Source organism: Herpailurus yagouaroundi, unplaced genomic scaffold (assembly GCF_014898765.1).
Source record: "Herpailurus yagouaroundi ecotype Mexico unplaced genomic scaffold, PumYag 67189, whole genome shotgun sequence".
Classification (NCBI taxonomy): Eukaryota; Metazoa; Chordata; class Mammalia; order Carnivora; family Felidae; genus Herpailurus; species Herpailurus yagouaroundi.
The window spans coordinates 97,651-111,827 of record NW_024420031.1 but is presented as its reverse complement, the minus strand read 5'-3'; the positions used below and the strand labels follow the sequence as shown (position 1 = coordinate 111,827).

General features: G+C 41.8%; 1 protein-coding gene across 2 annotated transcripts in view; it reads left to right on the top strand.

Annotated features, from left to right (window-relative positions):
* KDM5C (lysine demethylase 5C) overlaps nt 1-1,161 on the top strand; it is a 32,999-nt gene extending 31,838 nt beyond the window's left edge. For both annotated transcript variants that reach the window (XM_040467065.1, XM_040467062.1), the window contains one exon: nt 362-1,161. In XM_040467065.1, the coding sequence (XP_040322999.1) occupies nt 362-484 (123 nt within the window). In that variant the 3' untranslated portion in view covers nt 485-1,161. The remainder of the gene's footprint in view (nt 1-361) is intronic.
* Nucleotides 1,162-14,177: the final 13,016 nt, after the last annotated feature.

Sequence of the window (14,177 nt, the reverse complement as noted above, 5' to 3'; positions counted from 1 at the left end):
CCCTGACTGGTCTACCCAGGAGGAGGAAACTTCACATAGCTGTGCTCACAGTTTTTTATTTTAAATGAATTTGGCTGGGGAGCTCCCCATGATCTGAAGAAAGCTTTTGGTGCTTGTCCTCACAACCACCTTGACCTTCTCTCCCTGTCCCATCCCATCTCCTTTCCTCCTCCTGGGTTCATGTTGTAATAAAAGAAGATTGTTGGTGTGTAATTAATTTGTTCAAAAAAAAAAAAAAAAAGAAACTTGGTTCCAACTGAAGCCTATTTTAATTTTATTTTATTATTTTCCTCTTGTTAGAAATAAAACCCTTAGCAACATTTTTTGGAAACATGTTTCTGAAGTGTATTTCTCTTTGAAGGGGGAGAACAGTGCCTCCATCACCCGTCAGCGGCGGAGGAGCACTAGGGCTGAAGTCTGGGAGCTCTGGGTTCTGAAAACAAGTTCTACCGGGTTCTCCTTACCTGAGGGCAAGACGTCCTGAGTCTCCCCCTACCCCACCCCCCAAGCCATTTTCCCCCATCTCCCAACGGACGGCCTGCCACCTCGTCTAAACTTCTGCCACGGCCTCCTCCAACTTCATGCCCTCCGGTCTGTCCTCCTCAAGCCCCTGAGGGGAATTTTGGTCTTGGCTTTATTGAGGTATAATTTCTACATCATAAAATTTACCTGCTTTAAATGTAAAACTCAGTGATTTAGAGGGATGTTTCTAAAGTACAGATGTGATCTTGTCACTCTTGCTGCTTAAAACCATCCATGATGCTTCATTGCCCTTAAGATCAAGGTTATATTTATAATCTCATTCTTTGTGGAATGCTTTCCTGTCTGACCCACCCATATGCCATGTTCAGGGACGCTTCCCTGATTTGTCTATACCCTAAAGGGTTTTTTTCTGCCCCTGTGAAATGGAGACTGAAGCTCAGATGTGTGGTCATTTGCAGCCCAAGTTCACTTTTACAGCTTTATTGTGATACAATTTACATATCATACAGTTTACCCACTTAAAGTATACAGTACAATGGCTTTTAGTATATTCTAGTTGTGCAACCGTCATTGCAAAAGATTTTAGAATGTTTTCATCATTCCAAAATGAAATCACACTCCCCAGGCATCACCCTTCCCCTGCCCTCCCCCCGCCCCTTGACCCTAGGCCACCACTAATCTCTATGGATTTGCCTATTTTGGACATTTTATATAAATGGAATCATACAATTTGTGATCCTTTGTGACTGTGTTCTTTCGCTTAACATAATGGTTTCAAGCTGAATTCGATTTTAAATGGAGTTGTCAATGGTGCCTTTATATTGGACAGATTTTTTTTCCCCCTTCCGGGCCCCAGAGTCTTGACAATGAGGGAAAATGAGGGTGTTAGACTAGATCGGGGGCCATCACTACTCTCCCTTTTCTCATTTGCTCCCTCACTGGGTTCATTTTGCTCCATTTCTCCTCCTTCCCAAGATTTCCAGTTGATGGGAACCTAGTGATGAGTGAGAAAGCCCACCATTTTCTGGCTGCTTTGGTGGGAAGATCTGGCTAAGCCCTGCCTCTAGCCTTCTGGTCAGGAGGCACTGGGCTGTACAAGTTAAAGGGGAGGCAGGAGCCAATGAATACCCCTGTCTTGGGCCCAGTTCAACCCAGGCCCCAATCTAGGGGGAAAGGTTGGCCTGTCTGCCCACTTACTTGGAATGGATCATGAAAGGAGGGTTGGAGGAGACACCGTAGAGAAGAGGCAGGCTTGAGTGCTACAAAAGGGACAGGAAGGGGCTCAGTCTCAGCACTTCACTCCCACTCCCCACTGCAAGGCAGTCTGCCCCCAGAAGTAACCCAACAGGTGGGGGAAAGGGTACCTATGACCTGCGGGCTAGCAAACTGCCGGCCCCAGTCTGGGGTCCTCCAGGGTATGGCCCAGCCCTCAGCAGTTTGCAGACAGCCTTTTCCATCTTGGCACTGCCCTGTGCCATTCCTCACGGCATGCATCCCATGAGCTCTGGAGAGGCCCCGGCTCTGATTATGCAAGACCCAGGTCAAACATGGCCTCTTCCAGATAGCTTGCTCTGGTGGCACATATGTCCCCCTTGCCGAAGCACTCACCTAGAAAAGGAGGAGTCGGGGGTGGGTGGGGGACAGAGTGGGAGATGGGAAGAAAGGACCTGGGAAGAAGAGGGCATCTTCACCCTCAAAAGTCCTTTTTTATAGACCCTATTTGCTGCTGCTGCTGTTGCTGCTGCTGCTGCATCCTCCCAGAGGTTGCCACATCATTCAGGATGGCTCCTGAGTCTGCAGGTGACAAGGATGAGAAGCGACATCACTTCCACTGAAGACTTAGCCCAACCACACACCTTTACTCCTCTAGTGCTTCCACTGTGCATTACCTGTTGTCTGAAACACTCTAGGATTAATGGATCTGTCTCTCCCACCATCCTGGGAGCTCCTGGAGGGAAGGCAAGGCCCAGGCCTAAGTCCTCTGTCCCCATTTCAAATCAGTCTGGGTTCAGAAGGAGGGAGACAGGAGCGGCATTTGGAGCCCCACTGCATAGGAACTCTATCCTCTTTGCACTGCATGAATCTCATTGGTAACAATGTTACCCTGTGGAAGTGGGGTCTGGGGTCCAGGACCATGGTCACTGGGGGCATGAAGGAGCAGACACTGACCATGCTTCTCAGAACTCCTGAAATTGTGGTGATGGGAGAAGAGGGATTTCGAGGCAGATAGGGCCCCTGCCCCTGGGGCACTCCTCGGAAAGGAAAGGGAGCAGCCTCCCTTGTGAGCCCCCTGCTGGGTGCCAGCTCCATGAGAGACATTTCACAAAGTGCCTGTCAGACATGCAGGAAGCAGAACCCTCAAAGAATAGGCCTTGTCTGGGCATATCAGACCCACAGAGCTGGGATTCCCAAGTCTCTATGAACCTACTGCTCTGTGCCGCATGATAGAAGGGGTCCAAAGTAATCAGCCTGCACCCAGGAAATATTTCATTGCGGGGGCTCATCATTGATCTCTGCTGTTGGCAGGTAGGAACTCAGCAATGCTGAGCAACAGCCAGATTGGCCTTGGTAGGTAGAAGTCCTTATTGTTGAACTTGTACATAACCTTCACGCCTGCCTGTATTCATTATGTATTGTTGAGTAACAAATTACTCCAAAAACTTAATGGCTTAAAACCATGACATTATCTCATGGATAATGTAGGTCAGGAATCAGCACTACTTAGCTGGGTTTCAATTTTAGGGCCTCACAGGCTGCAGTCAAGGTGTCAGCTGAGGCTGCAGTCATCTCAAGGCTCAACTGGGGAAGGATCTGCTTCCAAGCCTACTCATGTGGGTGTTGGCAGGATTCAGTTCCTTGTGGGTTGTTGGACTGAGGACCTCACTTCCTCACTGGCTGTTGGAAGCTGCCCTCAGTTTCTTGTCATGTGGTCCTCTCCATAGGGCAGCTCACAACATGGCAGCTTGCTTCATCAGACCAGTCGAGATGAGACAGAGAATTGCATGAGTGCAAGATGGAAGTCACTTTATGACCTAATCTCTGCAGTGACATCCCATCACTGTTGCAATATTCTATCCATTAGGGGTAAGTCACTAGGTCCAAGCCACACTCGAGGGAAGGGGATTACATAAGGATGTGAATACCAGGAGGTGAAGATCATTGGTGCCATCTTGGAAACTATTCTCTGGCCCCCAATGATTTACGACTCTTGGTTTCAGCTCAGGTCATGATCTCATGTTTGTGAGATGGAGCCCTGTATCAGCCTCTGTGCTGACAGCGTGGGGCTTTCTTGGGATTCGCGCTCTCTCTCTGGCCTTCCTCCCCTTCTCTCTCCCCCCATCTCTCTCTCTCAAAATAAACTTATTTTAAAAAGTCAGAGAAAGACAAATACCATATGATTTCACTCATGTGGAACTTAAATGAGCAAAGAAAGACAAACCAAGAAAGAGACTCAACTATGGAGAACAAACTGATGGTTACCAGAGGGGAGGTGGGTGAGGGGATGAAAAAAAAAAATGGAAAAGCTTGATCTTAAAACCAGATAAAGACATCACAAGAAAATTACAGACCAATCTCTCATGAATATAGATGCAAAAATCCTCAACAAAATACTAGCAAACCAAACCCAAGAGCATATAAAAAGATTAGGGGCGCCTGGGTGACTCGGTTAAGCGTCCAACTCGTGATTTTGGCTCAAGCCAGGATTTCACGGTTGTGAGATCAAGCCCCACGTTGGTCTCCTGCTTGAGATTCTCTCCTTTCTCTCTGCCCCTAACCTGTTTGCACTCTCTCTCTCTCAAAACAAATATTAAAAGAAAAATAATACACTACAATCAAGTGGGATTTGTGTCAGGAATGCAAGAATGGTTCAACATCAGAAAACTGGTTCAAGTTATACATTACATTGATAGAACAAAGGGAAAACCCTACATGATCATGTTAAGAAAAGGCACAGAGCTAATAAATTCAGCAAAGTTGCAGGGTACAAGATCAGCACATAAGAATCAGTTGTGCTTTATACATTAGCACATTTCAAATATGAAATTAAGAAAGCAATTCCACTTACAATAGCATCTAAAAGAAATACCTAAAAATAAATGTAACCAAGGAGGCCAAAGACTTGTATATTGAAAACTAGAACATGAACTGTGAGATCATGACCTGAGACGAAATCAAGAGTTGGACGCTTAACTGAGCCACCCAGATGTCCCTTCACTTTTCATAGCCAAAAATAGAAACAAACCAAATGTCCATAACTGAGAATAAAATGTGGTATATCCGTACAATGGAATATTATTTGGCAATAAAAATGAAGTTCTGACCCATGCTACAAATATATGGACGAACCTTGAAAACATTTGCTAGGGGCACCTCGGTTGAGTGACCGACTCTTCATTTCGGCTCAGGTCACGAGCTCATGGTTTGTTAGATCGAGCCCCGCATCAAGCTCCATGCTAATGGTGCAGAGCCTGCTTAGGATTTTCTCTCTCCCTCTGCCCCCTCCCCTGCTTTTACACCCTCTCTCTCAAAAAGAAGGAAAACATTTTGCTAAATGAGAGAATCTAGACACAAAAGATACCTATTGTATGATTTCATTTCTATGAAATGTCCAGAATAGGCAAATCTATAAAAACATAAAATAGATTAGTGGTTACTAAGGGAAGTGGTGTGGGGGGAGGTTGGAGGGAAATGGGGAATGACTACTAATGGGTAGAGGTTTTCTTTTTGAGGTGATGAAAATATTTTATATTTATATTGTGATAATGTCAGGCAACTGTGAATATGCTAAAAGACACTGAATTGTATACTTTAAATGGGTGAATTGTATGATATGTGAATTACATTTCAATAAAGGTGTTATATATCTTATGTACATTTTAGAGGTAATGGTATCTCAGTAAAGCTGTTATATATAAACCTATTGCTGATATACAAAATATCTATATCTATCACCTATCTATCATCTGTTTATCATCATCTATCATCTATCTGTCTATCTAAACATATCATTGCCTCTTTGGAGAAATGGTTGATGCCAGGGCTAGGACCAGAGAATCAAGGGCTTAAAAATGAAAGAAACATTAGAAGCACAAAGAAGCCACTTGAAGGATCTCCTAATGTCTAAATCTGTGACAATTTGAGCAACACAATAAATAATGAATGAATTATAATCCATAAAATAACATTTCATGGGGCGCCTGGGTGGCTCAGTTGGTTGGGCGTCCCACTCGATTTCAGCTCAGGTCATGATCTCACGGTTCGTGAGTTTGAGCCTTGAGTTGGGTTCTGCGCTGACAGCAGGGAGCCTGCTTGGGATTCTCTCTCTCCCTCTCTCTGCCCCTCCCACCCTGCTCACACGTGCTCTCTCTCAAAATAAACATTAAAAAATTAAAAAATTCATGAGTCCATATAGAAATATACAAATGAATGAATAAATGAGTGAATGAATAGGGGAGAAGGCAAAGCCCTCATCAAAGAAGAAGTCTAATGAAGTCTTAATGTAGAAGGAATGATTGAAATAGAAAATCACTATTTGACAAACACCACAATAACAATTATATCAGGCATGAATCATCAGTAGATGCTAAAATTAGTGGGTGAAAGCTTGATGAAAAAATAAGATTTGCATAAATACTTTGAGTATGTCCTCACAAGTTAGTTACTAATTACTACTTTATAGTGGTGAACACCACCTTAAGTGAGAAAGGTTAACATTGTCAAAAATAAGACATATGGACATCATATACCCTCTGTTCTGGTGGACTAAGAAGGGCGCAACACTTTCGTGGTATTTTTCCCCCCAAGTTTGTATTTAAATTCCAGTTAACATACAGTGTAATATTAGCTTCGGGTGTAGAATTTAGTGATTCAACACTTAACATACAACACCCGGTGCTCTTCATAAGTGCCCTCCTTAATCCCCATCACTTATTTCACCCATCCACCGCCCACCGCCCTTCTGGTATCCATCAATTTGTTTTCTATACTTAAAAGTCTGTTTCTCAGTTTTCCTCTCTTTTTTCCTCCCTATGTTCATTTGTTTTGTTTCTTAAATTCCACATGAGTGAAATCATATGGTATTTGACTTATTTCATTTAGCAGTATACTCGCTAGCTCCATCCAAGTCGTTGCAAATGGCAAGACTTCATTCTTTTTTATGGCTGAGTTATAGTCCATTATATATACACCACATCTTTTTTATCAGTTCATCCATTGATGGACATTTGAGCTCTTTACATAACTTGCTACTGTTGATAATGCTGCTATAAACATTGGGGCGCATGTATCCCTTCAAATTAGTACTTTTGTATCCTTTGGGTAAATACCTAGTAGTGAAATTGCTGGATCATAGGGTAGTTCTATTTTTAACTTTTTGAGGAACTTCCATACTGTTATCCAGAGTGGCTGCACCAGTTTGCATTCTCACCAACAGTGTTCTTGACAAAAGAGCACAACCTAAATCTAATCATGAGAGAACATCAGAAAAACCTAATTGTGGGATAGCCTACAAAATAACTGACCAATACTCTTCAAAAGTGTCAAAGTCATGAAAGACAAGGAAAGACTGAGGAACTGTCACAGACGATAAGGAGACATGATAACTAATTGTAATGGAGGCATCCTAGAACAGAAAAAATTTAATTGGGGAAAAACTGGTAAAATCTGACTAAAGTTCAAAGTGAAATTTGGATAGATTAATAGTACTGTGTCAATGTTGATTTCCTGGTTTCAATAATTCTACATAATTCTACTGTGATTGTTTATAATGGTAACACTTGGCAAAGCTAGGTAAAAGATATATGAGAATTCTTTGTACTAGCTTTATAACTTGTGATGTCCAAAATTATTTTTAAAAAAAAGCTAAAAAATTTAAAAGCACATATTGTTATGTAAACAAGTAGTAAACAGAATGAAATATACCACATAAGACCTTTAGATACTGTTAACTAAACAGAACAGCCAGTTATTTTACCAGCAAGATAGGTTTATTCAGGAATAACAGAATTGCAATTCGGGACAAGCAAGCTACAGCAAAACCATGGGCAAGTCTGACAATGGAGAGGAGTTATTTTATGGAGAAGGAAAAGTTGGAAGGGGTTGTTTTTGTTTGTTTTAATTTTAATTTCAGTGGAAGGGGTTTGTTTTGAAACAATGAAAGTCCACTGGAGAAAAGCAAGAGTTCAGGGTGATGACAGTTTCTCATTGGTGAGTTGTAGGGGTAGTCAGTTACTTGCAGGAGATGCAATATACATCTTTTCCTGTTGGGGGCCTGTAATTCATGTTTATTTTCTGTTGACAATTCTGTTGGGGGTCTGTAATTGACAATTCCTAGGACTGAGGTGGAATAGGGACAGCTCCCCCCTTCTGGCTTCTCAATTCTACTTTAGTGAGGTTTCTCTTTATTCATTTTCACAATGCACTACAAATACAGTAAAACCTTGGTTTGCGAGCATAACTTGTTCTGGAAACATGCTTGTAATCCAAAGCACTTGTATATCAAAGCGAATTTCCCCGTAAGAAATAATGAAAACTCAGATGATTCATTCCATAACCTAAAAATATTCATATAAAAATGATTATAATACTGTAATATAATACAAAATAATAAAGAAAATACAAAATATAAAGACAAATTAGCAAATTAACCTGCACTTGCCTTTGAAAACTGTCGTGGCTGGTGTGAGGGAGACAAGAGAGAGGAGGGTTATCTATCACTAATGGAATCACTGCTATCTATTGGCTCAATGGAATCTTTTTCTGCATGGGGGCCATTGTACACTTACATGGGTGTTGACTACAGTACAGTATTAATAAACTCTTGTCATAAACCGTATTTAATGGAACTGGCAATAAGGCAGCAGAGGAAAGGGCCTATATCTGCAGGCAATCTGAACTAGAATGAAGTAAAGCATTCCTAAGATTATTCATATGGAAAAGCAAAGGACTGTCCATAGGTGGTTTGAAGTGACAAAAAATACACCAGTGCCAGTTGTGGGTACCTTCCAGTGTTCTGAAAAATCACTGATTTCTGGCAAACACTGCAGCCTGAGACTGAGCATCTGAGCATGGGAGATGATCACCCACAATCCTGCAGCAAGAGAGAGAGAGAGGAACCATTGATTCAGTTGTGATCATATGACATTCAGCATCACTTACTAATTTGCAAGATATCGCTCATTTAAGTCAAAATTTATTAGAAATCTTTGCTCGTCTTGCAGAACACTTGCAGAACAAGTTACACGCAATCCAGGGTTTTACTGCACATGCAAACACAACAGTATAGTTTACCAGAAGAACACATACAAATAAAAGGTTATACATTAAAACATTAGCTTGATTCCCTGAGAATGGCAAATGGGAAAAAGGAGGAATCGATCATTCAATTTATCAGGAGAGGAAACTTAACTGAGACCTTAGCGGCTTTTCTAGAGGGGTTGGGATTAGATTTGGACCTTGCAGGATGGATGTAGGGACTTGGGAGAGATAGGGGGTGGTCTGAAGTCACGACAGTGGCAAAACGTAGACGATGGGGCTTGGAGGTGGTGCCAAGAGCCTGCCTTGGTTTGGGAGGAAAGACCAGGTGTAGAGGCATTGGGAGTTGAGGCTGGTTACAGAGGGGCTCAATCTCTGGAGATGCCTTCAGGGCCAGTCCCCTCTCTGGCCATATCTTCTTCTCAACTACTGCCAGGAGGTGCTGCTGGCATTGAACACTTTCCTGCCCTTTACCTGGTATTCAGGTCTCATTCTCTTCTAAACACCTCCCTTTTAGCCCCTTCTTGCCCTCCTCCTTCCTCCCCCAGATAATGGCATCCACTGTGTTATCCTGTGATCAGCTCCAGACAGGGGGGATAGGTAAAAGGCCAGGCCTTTCCCCTAGACTAGGTATTAGGGTCAGACTGGACCAGGGGCTGGTGCTTCCATTACTCTTTGCTTCCCCTAACTATAGACTTCAGTGTCCCCAGCTGGGCTGGTCCTGCTGTGTGACTTATGTGGTCATCTCCCCAACCTGTTGGGCAGTCCCAATATAAGCTCCTCTCACAACCAAGCATTGCAAATGAGCAGCTGAGGCCCAAAAGGAGCATAGAGGGGCCCAGAAAGAGCAGACATGGTAAGGGGTAATTACAGGAGGAGCCACCAACCCAGGGGCTGCTGAACTGCCTGAGTGCCAATCTTGCCTCCATTGATTACTGGCTGTGGTTTTGTTTTGTTTTGGTTTTGGGTTTTTTTGCAAATCACTTAATCTCTTATAGTCTCAGTTCCCACATGTTTATATTGAAGAATAGTAGAATAAGAGTACCTACCACAGAGGGTTAATGTCCGAATTAAATGAGATTATGTATTTAGTGTCTGACATAAGTAAGTCCTCAATAAATGATAGCTGCCATTATTATTATTACACATTCTCAGTCCTGGTCCTTGGGCTTTCATAGGTGGAGTGAGACATCACCCTGGCTGTGGCTATAGCTCCAATTCAGAGGAGGTGTGGGGTACTGAGAAAGGGATGAGAAGTGGGCTTGGTGAAAACTTGTACTCCTTTGTATTTATTTTATATAGTTATGATAAAAAACAAAATACACAGAGGAGATAGTAAATCTTTAACATATATTACTAAGTATTTTCACATTTTTGAATGATATAATCGAGCGTCTTCTGTGCATATACATTTTACATAAGGTTTTATGCTGGAATATATAAATAATTCCTCATCAGGACTTTTTACTTTTTTATTTTTTTTATGTTTATTATTTTTGAGATAGACAAAGAATAAGCAGGGAGGGACAGAGAGAGAGGAGACACAGAATCTGAAGCAGGCTCCAGGCTCTGAGCTGTCAGTACAGAGCTTGACAAGCTCAAACCCACGAGTGGTGACTTAATGACCTTAACTGACTGAGCCACCCAGTCCTCATCAGGACTTTTTACTAATGACCTCTTTAAAATCTTGATTGTTGCTATTAATGAGAAATGCTTTTTTTTTTTTCAAGTAGGTATGGCTAGTTGGAAATAGAAAAGGAGACTTTTTCCCCCTCTATTAACCAGAATTTCTATTTCATCCTTGAAATCATTTAAATCCAGTTGACTATTTTAATAGTTTTTTAATACAGCTTGAAGTCTGGGATTGTGATGCCTCCAGCTTTGGTTTTCCTTTTCAACATGACTTTGGCTATTTGGGGTCTTTTCTGGTTCCATACAAATTTCAGGATTGTTTGTTCTAGCTCTGTGAAGAATGCTGGTGGTATTTTGATAAAGATTGCATTGAATGTGTAGATTGCTTTGGGTAGTATCAACATTTTAACAATATTTGTTCTTCCAATCCATGAGCATGGAGTTTTTTTCCATCTCTTTGTGTCTTCTTCGATTTCTTTCAGAAGCTTTCTATGGTTTTCAGCATACAGATCTTTTACTTCTTTGGTTAGGTTTATTCCTAGGTATCTTATGATACAAGTTTTATAATTTTTTTAACATTTATTTATTTTTGAGAGACAGAGTGCGAGCAGGGGAGGGGCAAGGAGAGAGGCGGGACACAGAATCCGAAGCAGGCTCCAGGATCTGAGCTGTCAGCACAGAGCCCGATGCAGGGCTCGAACTCACAGACTGCAAGATCATGACCTGACCTGAATTCGGACGCTCAACCGAATGAGTCATCCAGGCACTTCGTATGATACTAGTTTTAAAATAATGGTTCTTTTCTTCAAGTTATTCACAGATGTTACTCTAATTCTTTAATTTTCTTTATGATTCAAATTATAATAGCAACATTACCAGGGAATGATTTTTTTAAGATCACTTATCGAAAGTTGACTTTTTGCTTTGAACTTTCAAATCTCTGTCAGTGCACATTCATCTCTTTTCACATGGTCCTTCCACATTTCTACACAGTATATTAAGGAACCCAAAAAAGTCAGCTAATCTTTCCACAGATCTACCAGGTAAGAATTGTTTATGGAAAAAAAACCCTCAATTTTGATTTTTGCTCACAAACTTTTTAAAATATTCTTCCTTTGGGTCAGCTTACACACTTGTGAAACAGCAAAGAGGGATGTTCTGATCTTTTGTCTTAAAACAAAGATGAAAACAGGTGCAATGTTAGTGCATTGTATTTAATTAGACTTGTCATGCCAATAGTACCATTTCCCATGGAAATCAGATCAAAAGGCAAACGCTTACAGATGAAGGCTTTTCTGTATAAAATAAATGAAACAACATATTAATAGAATCTCAGGGTTTTCAGAACAAACTCTAGAGGCAAAGCCTTTACATCTTCTTATCACTGTGGTCTCACTCACTACACAAATTTATTTATTTCAAAATATTGATAAAAATGCAATGCACAATCCTGGATTGGGCCATTTTGCTATAAATTATAGGACATTAGGAAAATTGATGAAATATGAAGATTAGGTGGTAGTGATATATTAATATTAATTTCATGACACTGATGATTGTATTGTGATTATGTAGGAAAATGTCCTTATTTGTAGAAAATCACACTAAAATATTCAGAAGTGATGGGTCTGCAACTAGATCTGCAACTCGCTTTCAAGTGGTTCAGGAAAAGAAGTTCTCTATACTGTTCTTGCAACTTCTCTTTAACCTTGTGATTATTCTGGGGCGCCTGGGTGGCTCAGTCGGTTGAGCGTCCGACTTCAGCTTAGGTCACGAACTCGCGGTTTGTGAGTTTGAGCCCCGCATCAGGCTCTGTGCTGACAGCTCAGAGCCTGGAGCCTGTTTCGGATTCTGTGTCTCCCTCTCTCTCTGCTCCTCCCCCGCTCATGCTCTGTCTCTCTCTGTCTCTCAAAAATAAATAAATGCTAAAAAAAAATTTAACCTTGTTATTATTCCAAAATAAAAATAATTCATGAAATATTTGCTTGAATATTTTAACCTGGAATTATTTGCTTGGCATTATTGCTTCTCTCAATAATTTTCCATGCAAATCAGGCAATTGGGCTGAGCAATGAGGGCTTCTTGGGCACCCAAATCCAAACTTGAGATGATCCCCATGACTGAAACATCATACATGGACATGAAGTTGGTCTTGAAAATACGATGACATTGCAGCTTTATTCCAAAAGTTGTTCATTACGATATTGTGATGGTTAATTTCATGTGTCAACTTTGCCAGACCATGGGTTGCCCAGATATTTGGTCAAACATTAATTCAGGTGTTATTTTGGACGAGGTTAACATTTAAATCAGTAATCAGTAGACTGAGTAAAGCAGATTGATCTCCTGAATGTGTGTGGGCCTCATCCAGTCAGTTGAAGGCCTGAATAGAAGAAAAGGGCTGACTCTCCCCAGAGTAAGGGAGAATCCTTTCTGCCTGACTGCCTTTGAACTGAGATATCAGCTTTTTCCTATCTTCAGACTCAAATGAAACAATGACTCTTCCTGGGTGTGTTGGCCTTTGGACTAGAACTACACCATCAATTCTCCTGGGTCTCCCCTTGCCAACTCATCCTGCAGATCTTCAGGCTTGTCAGCCTCTATAAGTGTATAAATAAACCAATTCCTTATAATAAATCTCTATATCTCTATATTGGCATCCTGTTGGTTCTTTCTCTGGAGGAGCCTGACTAACACAGATTTTGGTACAGAAAGCAGATAGAGGAACAAAATTTTAAGGATGATTTTTCTGAATGGGTTCTGGAGTTTCTGTGTGGTAGGGTCCCCTCCCCAAGGAAAGAAGAAGAAGAAAAAAAACCTCAAGGCAACCTGGTTATACACATACATGACAATATCCCTCACGACCTTGTAACATGAGACCACTTAATCAGACTGCATGCTTGTGTGTTACCATATATGGGAGACAAAGAAGTGGAAAATGTATAAACTACTACACCACATGGCGTTTGGGTCTCAGTTTTTCCGGTACGAACCCAACTGAACGGTGCCAGCAGGAATAAAGTTGCTTCCGGGAAAGAAAAGCCTCGGTGTCAACGACTCTCTGTGCAAGAATCCTGTGACATCTGGAATTGAATCTCTGATCTAAATATTTTGGTTAAAAAAATTTTTTTTAATGTTTATTTTTTGAGAGAGAGAGACAGAGTGTGAGCAGGGTAGGGGCAGAGATAGAGAGGGAGACACAGAATCTGAAGCAGCTTCCAGGCTCTGAGCTGTCAGCACAGAGCCCAACACGGGGCTCAAACCCATGAGCCATGACATCATGACCTGAGCCGAAGTTGGATGCTTAACCAACAGAGCCACCCAGGCACCCCTAAATATTTTGGGTTTTTTTTAATGTTTTATTTATTTTTGAGAGAAAGAGAGAATAAGAGGGGCAGAGAGAGAGGGAGACAGAGAATCCCTGAAGCAGGCTCCAGGTCCTGAGCTGTCAGCACAGAGCCCTACACGGGGCTTGAACCCATCCATGAAACACAAGATCATGACCTGAGCCCAAGTCAAATGCTTAACCAACTGAGCCACCCAGGCACCCCTAATCTGATTATATGTAAAGACACTAATGGGATGCTGGGGAAGATGGTGGCATAGGAGGGTGCCAGGCTCAACTTGTCCTGCTGATCACTTAGATTCCACCTACACCTGCCTAAGTAACCCAGAAAACCACCAGAAGACTAGCAGAATGGACTCTTTGGAGCCAAGCATAGACAAGAGGCCCACAGAAGAGGACCCACCCTAGCTAATATGCCAGATCCCACCAAAGCAGCACCACAAGCCTGGCGGTGTGCAAATAG